The sequence below is a fragment of the Populus nigra genome, chromosome 1 (assembly GCF_951802175.1).
Source record: "Populus nigra chromosome 1, ddPopNigr1.1, whole genome shotgun sequence".
Lineage (NCBI taxonomy): Eukaryota > Viridiplantae > Streptophyta > Magnoliopsida > Malpighiales > Salicaceae > Populus > Populus nigra.
The window spans coordinates 39,858,145-39,874,885 of record NC_084852.1 but is presented as its reverse complement, the minus strand read 5'-3'; the positions used below and the strand labels follow the sequence as shown (position 1 = coordinate 39,874,885).

Genomic DNA, 16,741 nt, shown 5'->3' with positions numbered 1-16,741 from the left:
AAAACCTAGTTTTTAAGTCGTTTTGACCCAATACATCATAAGAAATTCCATAAATAATTTATCAACCCAAAAATACTTTAAAATCACTAAAAAAATAAAAATCAATCAAATAAAAACATTTAAATGAAACTTGATCTATTTTTCCATGCATGTTTTTAGAAAAAAAAAGTCATAATCATTTAACGTTTCTTGTCAAAAAAAAAACTTGTTGGCATAAAGAAATATGTATTTTGTGGTTGAAAAGTATTTATTTACCAACTTTTCTTTTTTTATTATTTTTAAGCGACTTTCTCTTTCTCTTCTTAAACTCAGGATTGAAATGTTACGAAAGCAAACTTTTAAATTAAAATTAAAATATTAAAAATTAAAAAGACTGCAAAGTAAAAAAAAAAAAAAAGTAAATGGACTGAATTTTTTCTAGTTAATTTGAGATTGGTTATAAGATTTTTCCTTTACAATTCAATTCTTTTTTCTTGAATTTCTTTCTTTAACAAATTTATAAAAAAATTATTATTAATTTGGGCATAAAAAATTATAAACAAATAAAAATTAAGTTACCATGAATTGGCTATGGCTCTTTGAGGGGAATTGCCATTGTAAAGGCATCTCCAATGTGCTAAATAAAAACTAAAAAAAATTAATTCAGCTTTCCGTCTGGAAAAAATATACTAAATAAAATGTTAAAATATTATTTCTTTTATAAATATATTATTTCTACATATCTTATAAAACTGCTAAAACCTTGCAAAGCAATATTTATTGGAATAATTTTTTTCACTAGTTTTTTTCTTTAAGTTTATAAAAATTTATATTTTTTTAATTTATTTTTTATAAAATTATTTTGATCTTATGACTCATATTATAAATTTAGTTAATTCATTCAGGTTTTCTCAATTTTTTTTTTGTTATTTTTTTAATTGAATTTTTTTCAATTTCATTCTTAAATATTATATTTCGAGTTGTTTTTAAACTTGTCGAGCCAACTAAATCATATCAAGTTGTTAAAATAGTTACTTATCAAATATATTAAAATATAACTGTCTCTTCTAAACAAACACACAACACAAAACACAAAACACACACACATCCCATTCATAAAGCTATATTACATATTTGAATCTTCTAAATAACATCTCTCCTTCTAGATGCTCTAACCAGGCTTGTTTGAAATGAATGCTGCAGATTTTCCAAAAAGAGTTCCAATCAGTACAGTTGGCTAAGTATGTCTTAAAGCCAGCGTGCTTTTGCAACATAAATTCCCACAGTCCAAGTTCTTCTTGCAAGAGTGACAGGACGAATATCACCATCGCAGTCACTCCACATAATTGTTGCAACAGCAAAACAAAGCCATTTTTAGTTCGTTATGGATGGGAAACCTTTCACAAAAATGTATCTATACTGACAAATGACAACACTGAATGAAAACTGGAAACATAAAAGTTACGAGTGAAAACAAGCCAAGATACTACCTACAAAGCGCAACGAATAGAACAAATGTCCACTGACCTCAAAGTCCCAACTGGCTTTGCACCTCCGAGATGGTCTTAGCAGAGTTCCTGAGCCTTTGTGCCTCCTCATCCGTCAAATGCACATTGGTCACCCCCAAAACCCCTCCTCTACCTAGCTGTGCAGGCAAGCTCAAGAACACGTCCCCATCGCCAATGCCATAAAACCCATTTGCAAGAATGGAAACAGGGTGGATTTTCCTCTGGTCTCTGAGAATGGACCGAGCCAAGTTAGCAGCTGAGTACCCAATTGCCCAAGATGTGTAGCCCTTGAGACTAATCACTTCATATGCACTCTCTACAACTGCTTTGTGGATTTTCTCCAGTGCATCCTTCTCATAGGGTATTTGCTGCTTCTCTAAGAAGCTCAATACGGGCACTCCTCCTACACTTATGCTAGACCATAATGCCACAGAACTATCCCCGTGCTCACCAACAATGTAGGCCTACCAAAGAAAAAGTAAGGATTCAGAAATATTTTTTCCTATAAAGAAATGTTAACAATTAAAAAATTCAAACGCAGATAGCGAAAGTCAATTTTCAATTTTGACCACATGATTTGCTCATGAGACTTCCTTCTTCTTCTTCTTTTAATCAAAATGTACAGAAATACTTTGCACAAGCATGTAAATGATGGAAATGGAAACGTGAATCATCAAGCATATCAGCAGGACAACAAGATTGCAGAATATCATCAGAAAATTACAATCACTGATTCCTAATGTTCAGCTAGAGATAATTGTTTACGAGATTGTTTAGGGGAAGATTGATTCCTAAAGTTTAGCTACATCAAATCTCTCAGAATCTGTATTGTAACTTCCCTGCACGATTCTTGGCATCTGTTGTGCAATTCTTCTACCTTAGAAACACTCTGCAACAACACAAACTAATGAAGAAAATATCTACTGTTCTTCTACCTCTTCTCTAAATTCTACGGAGCATAACTGAAATTCAGCAATTTTTTTTTTCTTTTCTGTAGAATTCAATTTCAATGTATCATCTGCCACCTTTCACGCACCAAAGCTTCAAACAAAGTGACATGAAATCAAATTGAACATATGCTCGAAAAAAATGCAGTGGGATAAATTGTGATTTTGCATAACTACTCAAAAAAAAAATAACAAACAAGATCAATCGATGTCCTCACCTGTACATCCTGGGCGTTGACATCAAGATGATCAGCAATCAAGAACCGAAACCTGGAGCTATCCAAATTGGTACCAGATCCAATAACCCGATTCGAAGGAAACCCCGACAACTTCCAGGCCACATAAGTCAACACATCAACAGGATTCGACACAATCATCAAGATCGTGTCAGGAGAATACTGAGCAAGTGGAGGTATAATCCCCTGAAACATTGCAACATTCCTCTGCAACAAATTCAACCTCGACTCCCCGGCAATCTGTCGAGCCCCAGCAGTAACAATACAAAGATCAGATCCAACAGTGACAGAGTAATCAGTGGATGCAAGAATTTTGGTGCGGGGTAAAAAAGCTGCAGCATGTTGGAGATCAAGCATTTCTCCGCGGAGCTTGTCAGGTATGGCATCAACAAGGGCAAGCTCGTCAGCTAAGTCTTGCGTCAAAATTGTTTGGGCTATTGCCATGCCAACATTGCCGGTACCAATAACAGAAATTTTGGTGTGGCGTTTGGTGGGTGATGGCGGAGATGTGTTTTGAATTGGTTTGAAGAAGATCTGAGACAGGTCTAGGCCTCCTGGGCCTAATGAAGAAGCTGAAGCGCTCTTTTGCATAGTGGAAAGTGAGAGATGAGAGTTCCTTTCTTTTTTTTGGAGATGGTTTGTTTTTAGGGAGGTGAGATGAGAGTATTTAAGGTGGGAAAGTTGGGAGGCAAGGGACGAGGAGGCGTGCAGCGGGGGTCATGGAGGGGATGTTTATGGGAACAGTCAGAGGCCGTTTGGAACGCTTCCAAACGGCATTTTATTAAATTTTATTTTTAAAAAATTGTTTTAATGTGTTAATTATAAGAATAATTTTTCAATATATATATACATATTATTTTAATATATTTTTTAATAAAAAATACTTTGAAAAACAACTTTTACCGCACTTTCAAACATCCTCTTAGTCTTTCATAAGATCCATGAGATCTTGATTTGTGGTATATATGCTTTTTGCATTATGAGCAGTTCTCGAGCATGTTAGAATATTTTTTTTTTAGATATTTTGGTAACTTTCATAGATATAATTTGAAAAAAAAATGATTTAAAAAAAAATTTGAGTTGATGTCAATTTAATTAAAAATATGTGTTTGGTTAAAATTATGATTAGAATTAAAATCTAAAAAAAACATATAAAAGGTGATTAGTTGTAACTGTAGCTAAAATTAACATTACTAGTAAACTAACCAAAAAGGACACACGTTAATTTATTATTTTGCATTTACATTAATGTGCTTGTATTTACTTTTATAGTTCCATTAAACATGCAGCAATCTCATCACGAATATAATTTATACTTGAAGGCTTTTAGTTTCTATGAGTTTGTGAATATAAAACTATATCATTTAAAAATATCCTTGGGGAGAAGATTGGGATGGTGATAAAATTTTGTATTATATGCACTACCTTCTCATCCAGTCCAAACAAATATAAATTGTAACCATTTAGGTGGTGGGCCAGTTGTAAGAGCTTGGAACCAAGAGGTTTGCTCCCTCTGTGGTCTTAGGTTCGAGCCCTATGGTTACTCATATGATGGCTAATAGAGGATTACATGGTCGTTAACTTCAGGGCCCGTGAGATTAGTCGAGGTGCACACAAGCTGGCCTGGACACCCACGTTAAAAAAAAACAAAAAAAATATAAATTGCATGTTAAAATTACATGTCGCTATTACATTTTGTGTCGGCACATCTTTTTTTTTTTGATAAATAATATTTAATTTTATACAAATATACAAGCACGCACGTATATATGATATATCAATAACTCCAATACAATTCTATATAAAAACAAGAAACACCAAACATAATTTTCAAATTAACAAGCCCAGAGCTATGCTCTAGACCAACTATTAATTAATCGACATTACCAATGCTCAAAAACTATAAATGAGGCATTTAACATAATTTTCAAATTAACAAGGCTAGAGCTATACCAACTATTAATTAATCGGCATTACCAATGCTTAAAAACTATAAATAAGGCATACAGGTTTGTGGCCTAGCAGTTCTGGCAAGCAATTTCTTGCCTCTGCACCCTAGATTCGAACCATTGTATAAACATCTGTTATCCTCGCGGTGTATTATCTGTCTACTGAGCTTGCAAGGTGTTCACTAGGTCTGAAGATTAATCGTGCTGTATGTAAGCTAGCACGGATACCCCAGATTATATATATATATATATATATATATATATATGAGAGGCATGTATCTAGGGCTCATTACAATTTTGCGTGGTGTGTTTTATCTTGTCTTTAAGAATTTTCTATTTCCTTATATGATAACTTATTTCTAACCATAAAATTATATAGTTAATGTCACAGGTACAATAAAATTATTAACTAGAAGCGTAAAAATGCCCGCTTGTATTGTGTAATTTAGAAATCGTGAAGTACATATAACTATTGACAATAGTTCCTATGCTATAACAGGTTGCAAAACATAATTTATATTAATGTATGGAATTACATTTAAATATGTGTTTTAGATTCAATAGAAAATTATACAATTTTAATATTTAAAAGTTAATTTGAGAATATCCTCACACAAAAAAAAATTAAAGTACATCTAGGACAAAACAAGAGAGAGAGAAAAAAGTATTATTCGAATAATATAATTAAAAAAAGTAATTAATCATTAAAGACAAGCTAAGCTTTTTATTATTAACGTTGAAATCTTGAAACAATATCTGTGGAGTCATTAATATCTAAAAATTCGTATATTTTTAAAACTTTTTATATTGTAACTATTTGATTTTAATACAAAATGATAATATAAAAAATAAACTGCATTCAAATATTTTTTATTATTATTAATATGAGTATTCGAGTTATTTTAGTTCTAAAGGTAACAACCATGTAAGTTTCTAATATCTTGAAAAGATTTAAATTCATGATTATTAAGGAACAAACTTAAAACATGAATAATTAAACTACCATTCAGAATTAAATTGCATTTAAATCATAATCAATACCCATGCCAAATATATATATACTAGTTATATGCCCCGCGCGATGCCGCGGGTCAATTATTTTTTGTATTTCAAAAAAAGCTAAGATCTAAAAATATTAGGTTTTTTTGCAAAGTTATACTTAAGAATCTTAGGTTCGGTTGCAACGTCTGATCCAAGAGTAATATTTATAATATTAATAATAACATTAAACTTGGGTTAACCCTTAGCATAAAAGTGTCTGGACTGCAATACCAGACCCAATAGCATTGGACGTGGGTCTGACTGTAAGGTCGTGTCATAAAAGTGTGATAATTAAATAGATTAGTTAAAAAAAAACAAAGAAAAAAAACCAACAGGAAGAAAAAAACTAATGAAGAAAAAGAAAAAAAATATGAATTAATTGGGTTAACCTGTCATACCTTGAATTCGCATCGTGAAAGTTTGATAATTAAAAATGAAAAAACAAATTAATGGGTTAACCCAGAATTAACTGAGCTAACTCGTTAAACCAGGTTAACCTGTTAAACCCGGAATCCGTGTCATAAAAGTTTGATAACTAAATAGAAAAAAATTTAACATCAACAATTTAAATTAAATGAAAAAAATTAATTTAAAATAAAAAAAAGCAAAAAAAAAAAATTCAGGTTAACTCGTCAAACCAAGTTAATCCGTTAAACCTCGGATCCGTGTAATGAATGTCTGGCAACTAAATAAAAAAAAAAAAGCGAACATTAACAAATTGAACTAAACGAAAAAAATTAATTAAAAAGAAAAAAACAAAAAACAAATCCGGGTTAACTTGTCAAACCATGTTAACCTGTTAAACGCAGGATTTGTGTCATGAAAGTCTGATAACTAAATAAAAAAATTTGACATTAACAAACTAAATTAAACAAAAAAATTTATAAAAATAAAAATAAATAAAAAAATTGACAGGTCAACCCAGAATTAACTGGGTTTATAAAAAATTAATAAACTAAATTAAAGAAAAAAAATTTGCTAAAAAAAACAAAAAAAAAGCAAAAAATAATTTTCCAAAAGGCATAAAAAAACAGCCAAAAAAAAAACCGTAAAGCAGCAGGGACAATAGATCAGTGTTTTACTGTGGACTGCACAGTGCAGTCCACAGTAAAACACTGATCTTTTATATATATATATATATATATATATATAGAAAGTATGAATGAATAAAAAATTTAGAAAGTATGAATAAAAAATAATTTAATATTATACAACAATGGATTAAAAAAGTGTTGCTTAGGTAAGAGAAAAAAAAAAACAAAATAGAAAGTGGAAAGGTTGACATAAAATAACATAAAAGATAAATGAAGCAATAAGTTATGGACAACACAAAAATATTATAGTCTAAGTTAAAAAAAAAAAATAATAAAACAAAATAGCATGATACATAACAAAATGTCGTTTGAAACTAACGAAAATAAGTAGAGGAAAGCTCAAACAAAATAGCATGACACATAAAAGAAAAGGTACTCCCAAGACAACCTTTTTAATTTAAAACCAAACACGACTTAAAAAAGATTCTTGATAATGAAACAATTAAATTAATAGATATAATTAAAATAATACCTTATACTTTTAAAAAAGAGAGTCAATTATCACACTTGATGTCAACCATCATGGATAACATCACTATCCTTGATTTGAAAATTATATAAAAATAAATTAGAAATAAATAGGAGAGATGTATGTTTAAAATTAGTTTTTTGTTTTCAAAATACCCATCTTTTTTTGTATCACTCTTCTCTTTATTATCAAGAGTAAATATGCATCACAATAAAACATTATTTTCATGAGGTATTTAATTTTGATTTAATGGATTATTTAAGATGATAATAGTAGAGAGGAATTAGATGCAGAAAAAAAGAGGGTTATGGTATATGAAAAAAGATTAAAAATTAAGAGATTTTTGAATGAATAAAATAAAAGATATGGTATTGTAAAAAATAAAATAAATTCAATGATAATATATATCTTTTAAATACATGATTTTAACGTATTGAATGCAATTTAAATACTATAAATGAAATTAATTTTAATAGGAAATTGGTCTCAAACATGCTGCAAGTGCACGAATTTGGGCAAACGAGCCATGAGCAAAAACCAATACCTTTGCTCCACCTTGGGTTACTCGAGAGGACATATATCACGCGCTTCAACTGCGCTTGGAACTTCAAGGTTTCGTTCAATTCTTGCCAGGTGTCATCACTTTCGAAAGAAATTATATACTACTATGCTCATGGCCCCACAAAGTTGAGCCCATATAAACGGTGATGTGGCAAATTAAACCATGTCATTATCTTGTTTGTTTATGCAGCCATGATATGTTTTTTTTTAAAAAAAATGTTTTAAATTAATTTTTTTTATAATTTTAAATCTTTTTAAGTGATATTAAAAATAAAAAATATTATTTTAATATATCTTAAAAAAATAATATTTTGAACTATGTCACAACAATAATGTACAATAACAAACCCTACTTTAATTAGGTACATCGAAGAATCGTCAAATCACGTGGGGGTGGCTGCTTTTTCCTTAAAAAATACAAGCATGTCGTGAGACGAGAGATTTTGAAGACTTGATGTCAGCTCCAAGTTAACGTGTCCGTACCTTTTCATTTAACGAAGGAATGGAATGGTCTAAAGAGAAACAAATCTGTTGGCAGCGGTTTCTTATTGATTCTGTGCAGTGTGCATACTTTTGTGGGTGGAGTTTCCAGAATCGTGTAAAAAATAGCCAAATCTGTGGGCCGTATTAATATTCTTGCTCAGAAGATTTTCTAGTATTTCAAAACCACCGGCGTTTACCTGGAAACTGTTGCTGGTCCAGGGGTGTTTTAAATTTTTTTATTTGATTCCGATACAATTATAATAAATATTTATAAAAGTACAACGATTTAAATTCTGAAAAAATATTTTTTAGCTAGTTTTTTTATTCACATATATATTTTTTAACCAAACATATCCTTTATATTAACAAAATAGCTTTTTTAATAAGAACTTAAAAAAATTAAAAAAAAAACCCCTCGGTCTAGGATGAAACCCCTCAATTTAGAATATCCTTCTTTTTTCCGAGGTGTTCTCAATTTTTTGATATCATTATCTTAACTAAACATATCTTTTATATCTTTTTGTTTTTTTTTAATTTATTTTTTTAATTATATTTTCATGTTCATGTTGATTCTAATACTCATAGTAAAATTGATGTTAAATCCAAAAAATAATGTTTCTTCATCAGATTTTATTTTTGCGATGATTATGATAATGTCATAATCTAATTTTGAATTCCCCTAAAATATAAATGAACAAGCAACTTGATTGGCAAAAACAAGCTGAAGAAGGATGTGCATGCATAAATGAGAGATGGAGTGACCAAACTGAGTTTATGACAACTTCGGAAATTCAAATACATATTTGAAAAACCCAAATGTTAAAGACAATGCAAGCTCAAAATGAATTTTGGATGAACTTACATAAAAATTAAGTCTAAGGACTCATTTGGATTTTTAATGTGTTAATTTGATTTTATCATGGGCTTAATTAAGGATTTAATTAGACTTTTAACGAATCAAATTAATTTTAACAAGAATTTAATTGTTTAAAAATTAAATTTGGAAAGTTAATTTGAGTTTAATTGATAGGATTAGAATTTTAAAGGGTCAGATTTAATTTTTACAAGCTTATTTGGATGAAATAAGGTGTGAAGTTGCAAAAGATGTGTAAGTATGGGGACTAAAATTAGTCAAAATCAGGGGTCAATTTGAAAAAAAATTAAAAGTTTGATGGTTGATAGGGATCAAATTGAACAAATTAAAAACCAATGACTAATGTGAAAAAGGACACTCAAATCAGAGGAGTCAAATCAAAGTTTTCAAGGGTGCAATTGCATAAAATTAGAAGTTTCATAGTCAATTGAGGGTGCATATACTAGAATTGAAACAACATGGACCAAATTGAAGTTTGCAAAATCCTAATTATAAAATTTTAATTTCTAGGTTTTAATTTGAACAACATGTCACTCATCTTTAATAAAGAGAATAAGTGACATGTCGTTTAGTCTTTGTTTGTCATTTTTTTCAACCGAGAAGGCTGATTGGGTTACCAACTTCAGACAAATGAACGTGATATCGCCGACCACCTCAAGGGCTCAAACCACCACTAATGGACTTAGAAACACATCCTCTATAAGGATCAATTATCATCATCACATGTTTATAACTACTTTGGCTCAATGAACTCAACAACAGCTTGTCCCTGATCAACTTTTCTTGCATTTGATAGTTTTAAGCTGATCAGGAGCCCGCATCTTAATTAAGGAATGTCGAGTTCTAAACCTTCGAATCATATGAGATTTGATTCCCATTATAGGTATACATTTTCTCTATAAGGATCAGCTACTCTTATCCTATATTTACATCCAGTTTGTCACAATGATCTCTCCAAAGTAGTTCACTCGATCATTCATGATTGAAGAAGAAAATCATCATGATTGCTTAAAGTTTGTGGATACCTTCTCTTGAAAGGTTTGGACTTATAAAAAGACAAAAAGAACCAGAATACACCTTTCTAGGAAGGTTAGATGAGAGAATGAGCAAGAATCTTCTTTAACAAACTCTTAGCAAAACAACCATGGTTTTGTCATTTCTAGTTTGGTTTAGCTTATAACAAGGTTGTTCTTGAGGACACCAAAGAAGGAGGATCTGAAAAGAAAGTGGAGAGAAAATCTCTAAAAAAAAATGAGAAAGAAAATACAAAAGAGTCAAGAGAATAATATTGAGAATAAAAGGAAAGATAACAAAGAGGATTTTTAGGGTATCAATCTGAGATTGAAAAGAAGCTGGAAATCAAAAGGAAAAAAGCAAGAAATCCAGAGATGGAATCAACTTTTTTACTGCTAGGTAAACATTCATATCTTTGATGATGAGGTGGAGCTTAATAAACACACCTCTTTCCTTTTTATTTATATCTTTTATATTATTGTTTATTTTATTTGTTATGTATCATTTGAAGTCATACATTACTTTGAAAGCCATGATTATTGTTTTAGGATGTTTAAATATGCTTTGAATATAACTTATATATGCTCAAGTTTTGTTTATTGCTTTGTTTTGATTCGTTAGAATATGATTATGGAATGGAAAATGTTAGTATATAATGTTGTTCTTGCATGCTTTGATGTTAGGCTAATCTTGTTGGAAGTTCTGACAATATATTTTAGGTTTTAATTTTTATTGTGGTTTATCTTGTTTAAGTTTGGTCTGCTAGTTTTGTTGAAGTTATATGCATGTTGTTTAAGCATGAAGACAATGTTTATGATCAATGAAACAATGTTTATAGATAGGGAGAGGTTTTCTTCTGCTTGTTGTCATTATGGTTCGTGTTTGCTATTATTACCTTTAATCTTTTGTTTCTTATTATTTTGATTATTCCAACAAACCATAGTAAGCTTATGATACTAGGTTTAGGTTGTTTTTCTGAGTTTTATTGTATTTTTATAGGTTTAGACCTTTTGTTGGGATTTTGGGTTTGCTAACTTTTCTAGGTTGACATTCATCCATTGTACTTGGCCTTATATTATTGTTTTTTGAGTCATTTCAATTAATTGATGGTTCTTATATGTGCATGCATATATGTTGATCTTTAATCTAAGATTTTTATGGCTTAAAAACACCGATTTAAGAGGTTTTTTTTATCTTTGTTTTTTTTTGTTTTATTTTTTGCATAAAATCACATAATCATGATATTTTCTTGATTATCGTGATTATTCAGCCTCAAATTCTTGTTTGAATAGTTTGTTTACATGTCTTTGTGCCTTCATTTCAATTTGACCTAGTCTATTTTTGAATATTCATTTCTGGGTTTCTTCAAGAGTTCTTAATGTTCTTGAGCAAATTCAAATATTTTTCCCCCTTTGATCTTCATTTTCATCTTTTTGGTTTCGAGTTGTATTTATGGGCTTAGGTCTTTGGTTTAGGAAGCCCAGCCCAGATGGCTGGGCTGAGCTTATTTTTCAATAAAATAGTGTTTGGCGTGACCAATTTTTATCAAAGAAAAAACACAATATTTTATTTTTAAGGAGTGTTTGCCAAACACAAGCTTAAGACATTTTTTAAACCTCTGACTTTTAGTCAAAAACACGCCATACTGATTTTCCAACAATATTTATATTATCATTTTTTGTTTTTTTGTCAAACAAACTCTCAGATAATTTTAAAAAATTATGAAAAAATTCAGAGACTATTTTAAAATTATTTGTTGGTTCCTCGCATATTTTTCCAACCTTTTCATTTAATATCGAGGTTGTAAATTTATACTGTAAGAACTAACCCGATATTAAAAATATATGTTTCTCCAAAATTTCAAAAACTCTAAAAAATATTTCTCATATTACTTCAAAAATAATATAACAAAAAAGAGTCATTTACTATGTAAAAAATTGAAAATAAGCATGTCTCGAAAATATTGTTGGCTCGAATAATAAATCACAAAATACAATTTTAGTAATAATGATAATTTCCTAAATTGTAACATAAAGAAGAATGATTATATTGGTGTATTTTGTAAGAGTAATCACACACACACACAAACACATGTTAACAATTATTTTTTATGAGAGACTAGTCATTTAAAACTCATAGAATCTATAATTTATTACTTATAGATTGGCATATCATTTTATATATAAAATTAGGATGAGAAATTAATTTGTAAATCATTTTCTATCATGCAATACAAAAACTTATTGAATGTTCAAAAGTAAACTAATAAGAGGCATAAATGCATATAGCATAATACACACCTAGTGTTTGTTAATTTATATGTGCTATATTACCTTTTCAAAGATGTTAAACATCAACTTTATCGGAAAAAAAGAAAGAAAAAAAAGTAAATATTAAGCATAGTTTTAAAACCCGGCCTAGCCCGGCGAGTTGACCCAGGACTCGGCCATCCCAGGCCAGGAACCATGTCGGGTCTAAGAAAAAACTTGTCGGGGATTTGGCTAGGCAAAACCAGGTCGACCCGAAGGGTCGATTCGAAACCTGGACGACCTGGGTAAACCCAGCTAAGACTCAGTTGGTTTTTTTATATATATAAATAAAACGACATTGTTTTATCCTTTTACAGTCAAACAATTTATCAGTAAAAGGCCAAAACAAAGAAGACAAAAATGAAAAAACATAATCTCTTAAATCTACAATCCACACACTTCCAATTCCCATCTCCCTATTGAATTCACCTTCTCAGAACAACACAGAAGCAACAACAACCAGACCCAAATTCCTAGTAGGTCGGATCAAGAGAATCTTGACAAAGACATCAACAAAGTCAATCCAGATGGTCTTTTCGTCGTCTCCAGCTCCACCGAGTTGTTTATCTGAGAATCAGCTGAAACTACAATCGAGAACAGTTGAAGCAAAAGACTGTGAAACTCGACCACGTTCGAGTTGCTATTAAAAGGCACCACCCTCTTAGAATCTCTCCCTCTACCAATTCAATCACCGGAGAAGTCTACTATACATACTTTTAAATATCAAGTTTTATAAAGTAAGTGATTTTGTTAATTTATTTTATAATTTCACTAGAAATTATTACGTTTCAAACTTCCAGTAGAATAGGAGAATCAAAGCTTCTTGAATTCAAAACATAATTGTACATACTTTTAAATATCAATTTATTCGATACAGTAAACATCCTCTGTCCTTGCATCTTTCTTCCTTTCTTTATGTAAGATATTCCTTGATTTGCAGAATTGATGTTGTTGGCTCCCAACTGTTGCGTTGGATTTTTTTTGGGTCAACTTGTTAAACTCGTGACCCAATTATTATACCAGGTCAATCACTTATTAAGAGTTAAGAATATATACAAGCATTTAAAAGCCTAAACAAATATAACAAAACTGTGTGTTAGTTTAAATAACACCCATAGTAAGTACGAAGACTATTTTCTCTCTCTTTTCCATAATACCAATTTGTTATTGTCTATATGGAGTTTAAGATTAACATATACACAAACTAATAAAGAATGATCAGTTTCCTTAATAATAATAAAAAATTAAATTATAATAGTGAAGTTAGTGGGTTTCAAAATGTTTATTAAAGTATTTTAAAGTAACCTAACTTCTCTTCAAGTATCTATAAACTAATATAATATTTTATTAAACCTTGTTATGTTTTAAAAGTTTTGAATATGAAATATATAGGATAAGTATTTCATTGAAGAGGAGTATAGGACTATGCATACATACAATAAGAGATTATTATTTATAATACAAATTATATACTTAAATATAAAATCTATCCTAATAATTCATATATGAGAGATTTTTGAAACACATGTGTATTACTAGATTTGTTGCTTGCGCTATGTCTTGGATTGGATCCAAATTGTAAACTGTTTTGGGTTCCAACAATGGTCAACAAAAAAAATAAAAAAATAAAAAATCTAAGCATATTATTTTCCATGGGAGAAATGTCCATGTAAATGTACAAGCCATATCCATAGTCAAGTTCAGGTTATGAATGTTGTTTGATGATGATTGTTTCAACAGTAAAAATGGACAAAATCAGCTCATTATTTCTATAGCTTCACTCTCTCCTTCAAATCTAGTTTGAATACTAACCCTAAGTATAAACACACTCACACAACAACAACAACAACATTGATTGAGTATCTTAGAATTTTCTTTAATAATAACCTAAAAATAGTAAACTGTCGTATAATAAAACATTGTAATAACACCAAATATTAAATGGCCATATGGGGCCATAATCTTTAGAGCTACAGAGGAGATATATATCAAGAATAAATAAGTTGTTTTTCCTAAGATGAGAAAAATAGATTGTCATCATGAATACAAAAGGAAAAAGAAGGCAATCGTGAGCACAAACACACCAAATAAAATAACAGATGACATCAAGTTACAAGCATAAACTATACGGAAAAGGGGTGGGAATAAAAAACAAAGAAAGATCGATTAATGTAGTCATACAAATGCAAAAACAAATAAATAAAATACCAAAAAGCAAACCATAACAGTAGAGAAAACAACATGCAAACCACCATGTTTGAAACAAAAATATAACATAAAGAAACATCGATACATGACAGATAAAACAGGTGCAAAACGTAACGACAACATGTAAGTTTGAAAGCCACAACAAGTAAGAAAATATAAGACCAAGCAAAGTACTATGACAACAACAATACACACACACACACACACTAAAAAGTTAAAAAAAAAAGCTCATAATAAATAAATAAATAAAAGCAACAATGAATATAAAACAACCCTAAAACCTGCTAATTAGCCTGAAAATCACACAAAATAGTTTAAAGGAGAGCAATAATCAAAACTAGACATTGAACTGTTGGCAGGACAATAATGACCAACCAAGGAGTTATGATCAAGCACACACGTATAAATAAAATAAAAGGGAAAGACTCACATGCACAGTCCTACCATAGATGGAAAAAAAAATCCAAGAAAAGCACAAAACATGCCCCCATATATAACCTTGAAATAGCAAAGGAAAGAAATGAAAGCTCAATAATCTTAATAATTAATTCCTCTCAATAAATCATTTCATAATCTTCATCAAATCTTGTCTTACCCTATATTTATGCATGACAATAACTCAGAAATAACACCAAATCTGAAGAAATAAAATCCCATAAAAGAAAAAAAATAAAGATTTCAAAGGATATACCTATTTTTTCTTTTTTCTTTTTTCATAGCCTCCAGCCTATCCTGGAAGCGTCATCGTCAATACCACCATCTTTATTGTCATTAGCACGATAGAAAAGCCTTCCCACTGCATCCTTTTCTTCTCCACCGGAACCTTTTTCACGTGTTTTTCTTCATTTGTTTATTTAAAAAAGAAGAAGAAATGGAGTAAAAGATGAGATTTCAGCTGCCAAAAAGTCCAAAAGTAAAGGGAAAACTATGATCTCTAGGTAGCCATGTCTCTCAATAAAAGGGAGAAAAAAAAGAGGAAAGGTGTTAAACTAATATAGTCATGCTCTCAACAAAAGAAAGGATATACAAAGTAGGGGAATAAATTGAACCAAATTATAGTGAGATCAAACAAATTTTATGAGAAGAAACATTGCTTGAATCCAAGGTAAAAACACTCTTAATCCATAATGAATCCCTAATCGTTATTTATTTATTTATTGTAATGTGGAAGATTTTATCTAAAAACCGATCAAGGGAAAGTCTAGGTGCCTAAAAGTTGGTTGTAGATTATTGACCGTTAAAACTTAAATAATAATAATAATAATAATAATAATAATAATAATAAGGAAAAATTACATTGAGTAATCTAAGATTTGGTTTTCTATTTTTTTTATTTTGCAACTATATTTCTAAATATTACACCTTTTATCTTAAATAAACCAGGTTTTAAAAAATAACCATATGATTATAATACTCCTATATTGGTCTTGTAATGTTTCGACAATTGGATATTTGCAATCGATCCTGAACACTCAAACTTTAGAATTTAAGGCGATGTTGGACCAGCGAGTACAATATCGGATAACCCATCTCATGAAAAATATGAACAACTAATTGCAGATTATAAAGAAATTTGTCAAGTGATAATGGAGATGAGATAATAAATGAATGGTACATGTGCACCCTTTATTTGGCCCAATGGTCCTAACGAAGACTAGCTTTCTCCTCCTCTAACGCTGTCTTTATTTTAGTTTCATTGTATTTGAACGCACAAATATTTAAATTTGTAATAAAAATATGTATTTTTATATGAAGATAATTTATTTTTATATATTTATTTTTTATATTATTTTAATTATTTTTCTACTTTTGTTCAATATATATTTTTTAAAAATATCTTTTAAAATAATTAAAGATGGTATTACTGGCGGAACAAGTCCGTCGGTATATTCCACAAAGTTAGAAAAGAATTACAACAAATATCATTGCTAATGTTAATTTACTGACAAAATAAGTTTATCAATACATTTTAGAGAGTTGGAAAAGAATTACTATAAATGTCACTACTATTGTTAACTCACCAACAGAATTACTGATGGTATTCTATCGATGATATGTAATTTTATTGA

The 16,741-nt window shown here is 29.8% G+C and overlaps 1 protein-coding gene across 2 annotated transcripts; it reads right to left on the bottom strand.

Moving 5' to 3' along the window:
- Positions 1-998: 998 nt before the first annotated feature.
- Positions 999-3,396, bottom strand: LOC133679509 (L-lactate dehydrogenase B-like). Of its 2 annotated transcripts, none has more exons than XM_062102132.1 (3): positions 2,653-3,396; positions 1,507-1,951; positions 999-1,176 (listed from the first exon to the last, which is right to left on the bottom strand). In XM_062102132.1, the coding sequence occupies exons 1-2, from the start codon at positions 3,259-3,261 to the stop codon at positions 1,508-1,510; spliced, it is 1,053 nt and encodes a 350-aa protein (XP_061958116.1). In that variant the 5' UTR covers positions 3,262-3,396; the 3' UTR covers positions 999-1,176; position 1,507. The 2 variants fall into 2 exon arrangements, with proteins under 2 accessions (XP_061958116.1, XP_061958107.1); XM_062102123.1 differs by having other exon boundaries at positions 1,470-1,951; positions 2,653-3,395.
- Positions 3,397-16,741: the final 13,345 nt, after the last annotated feature.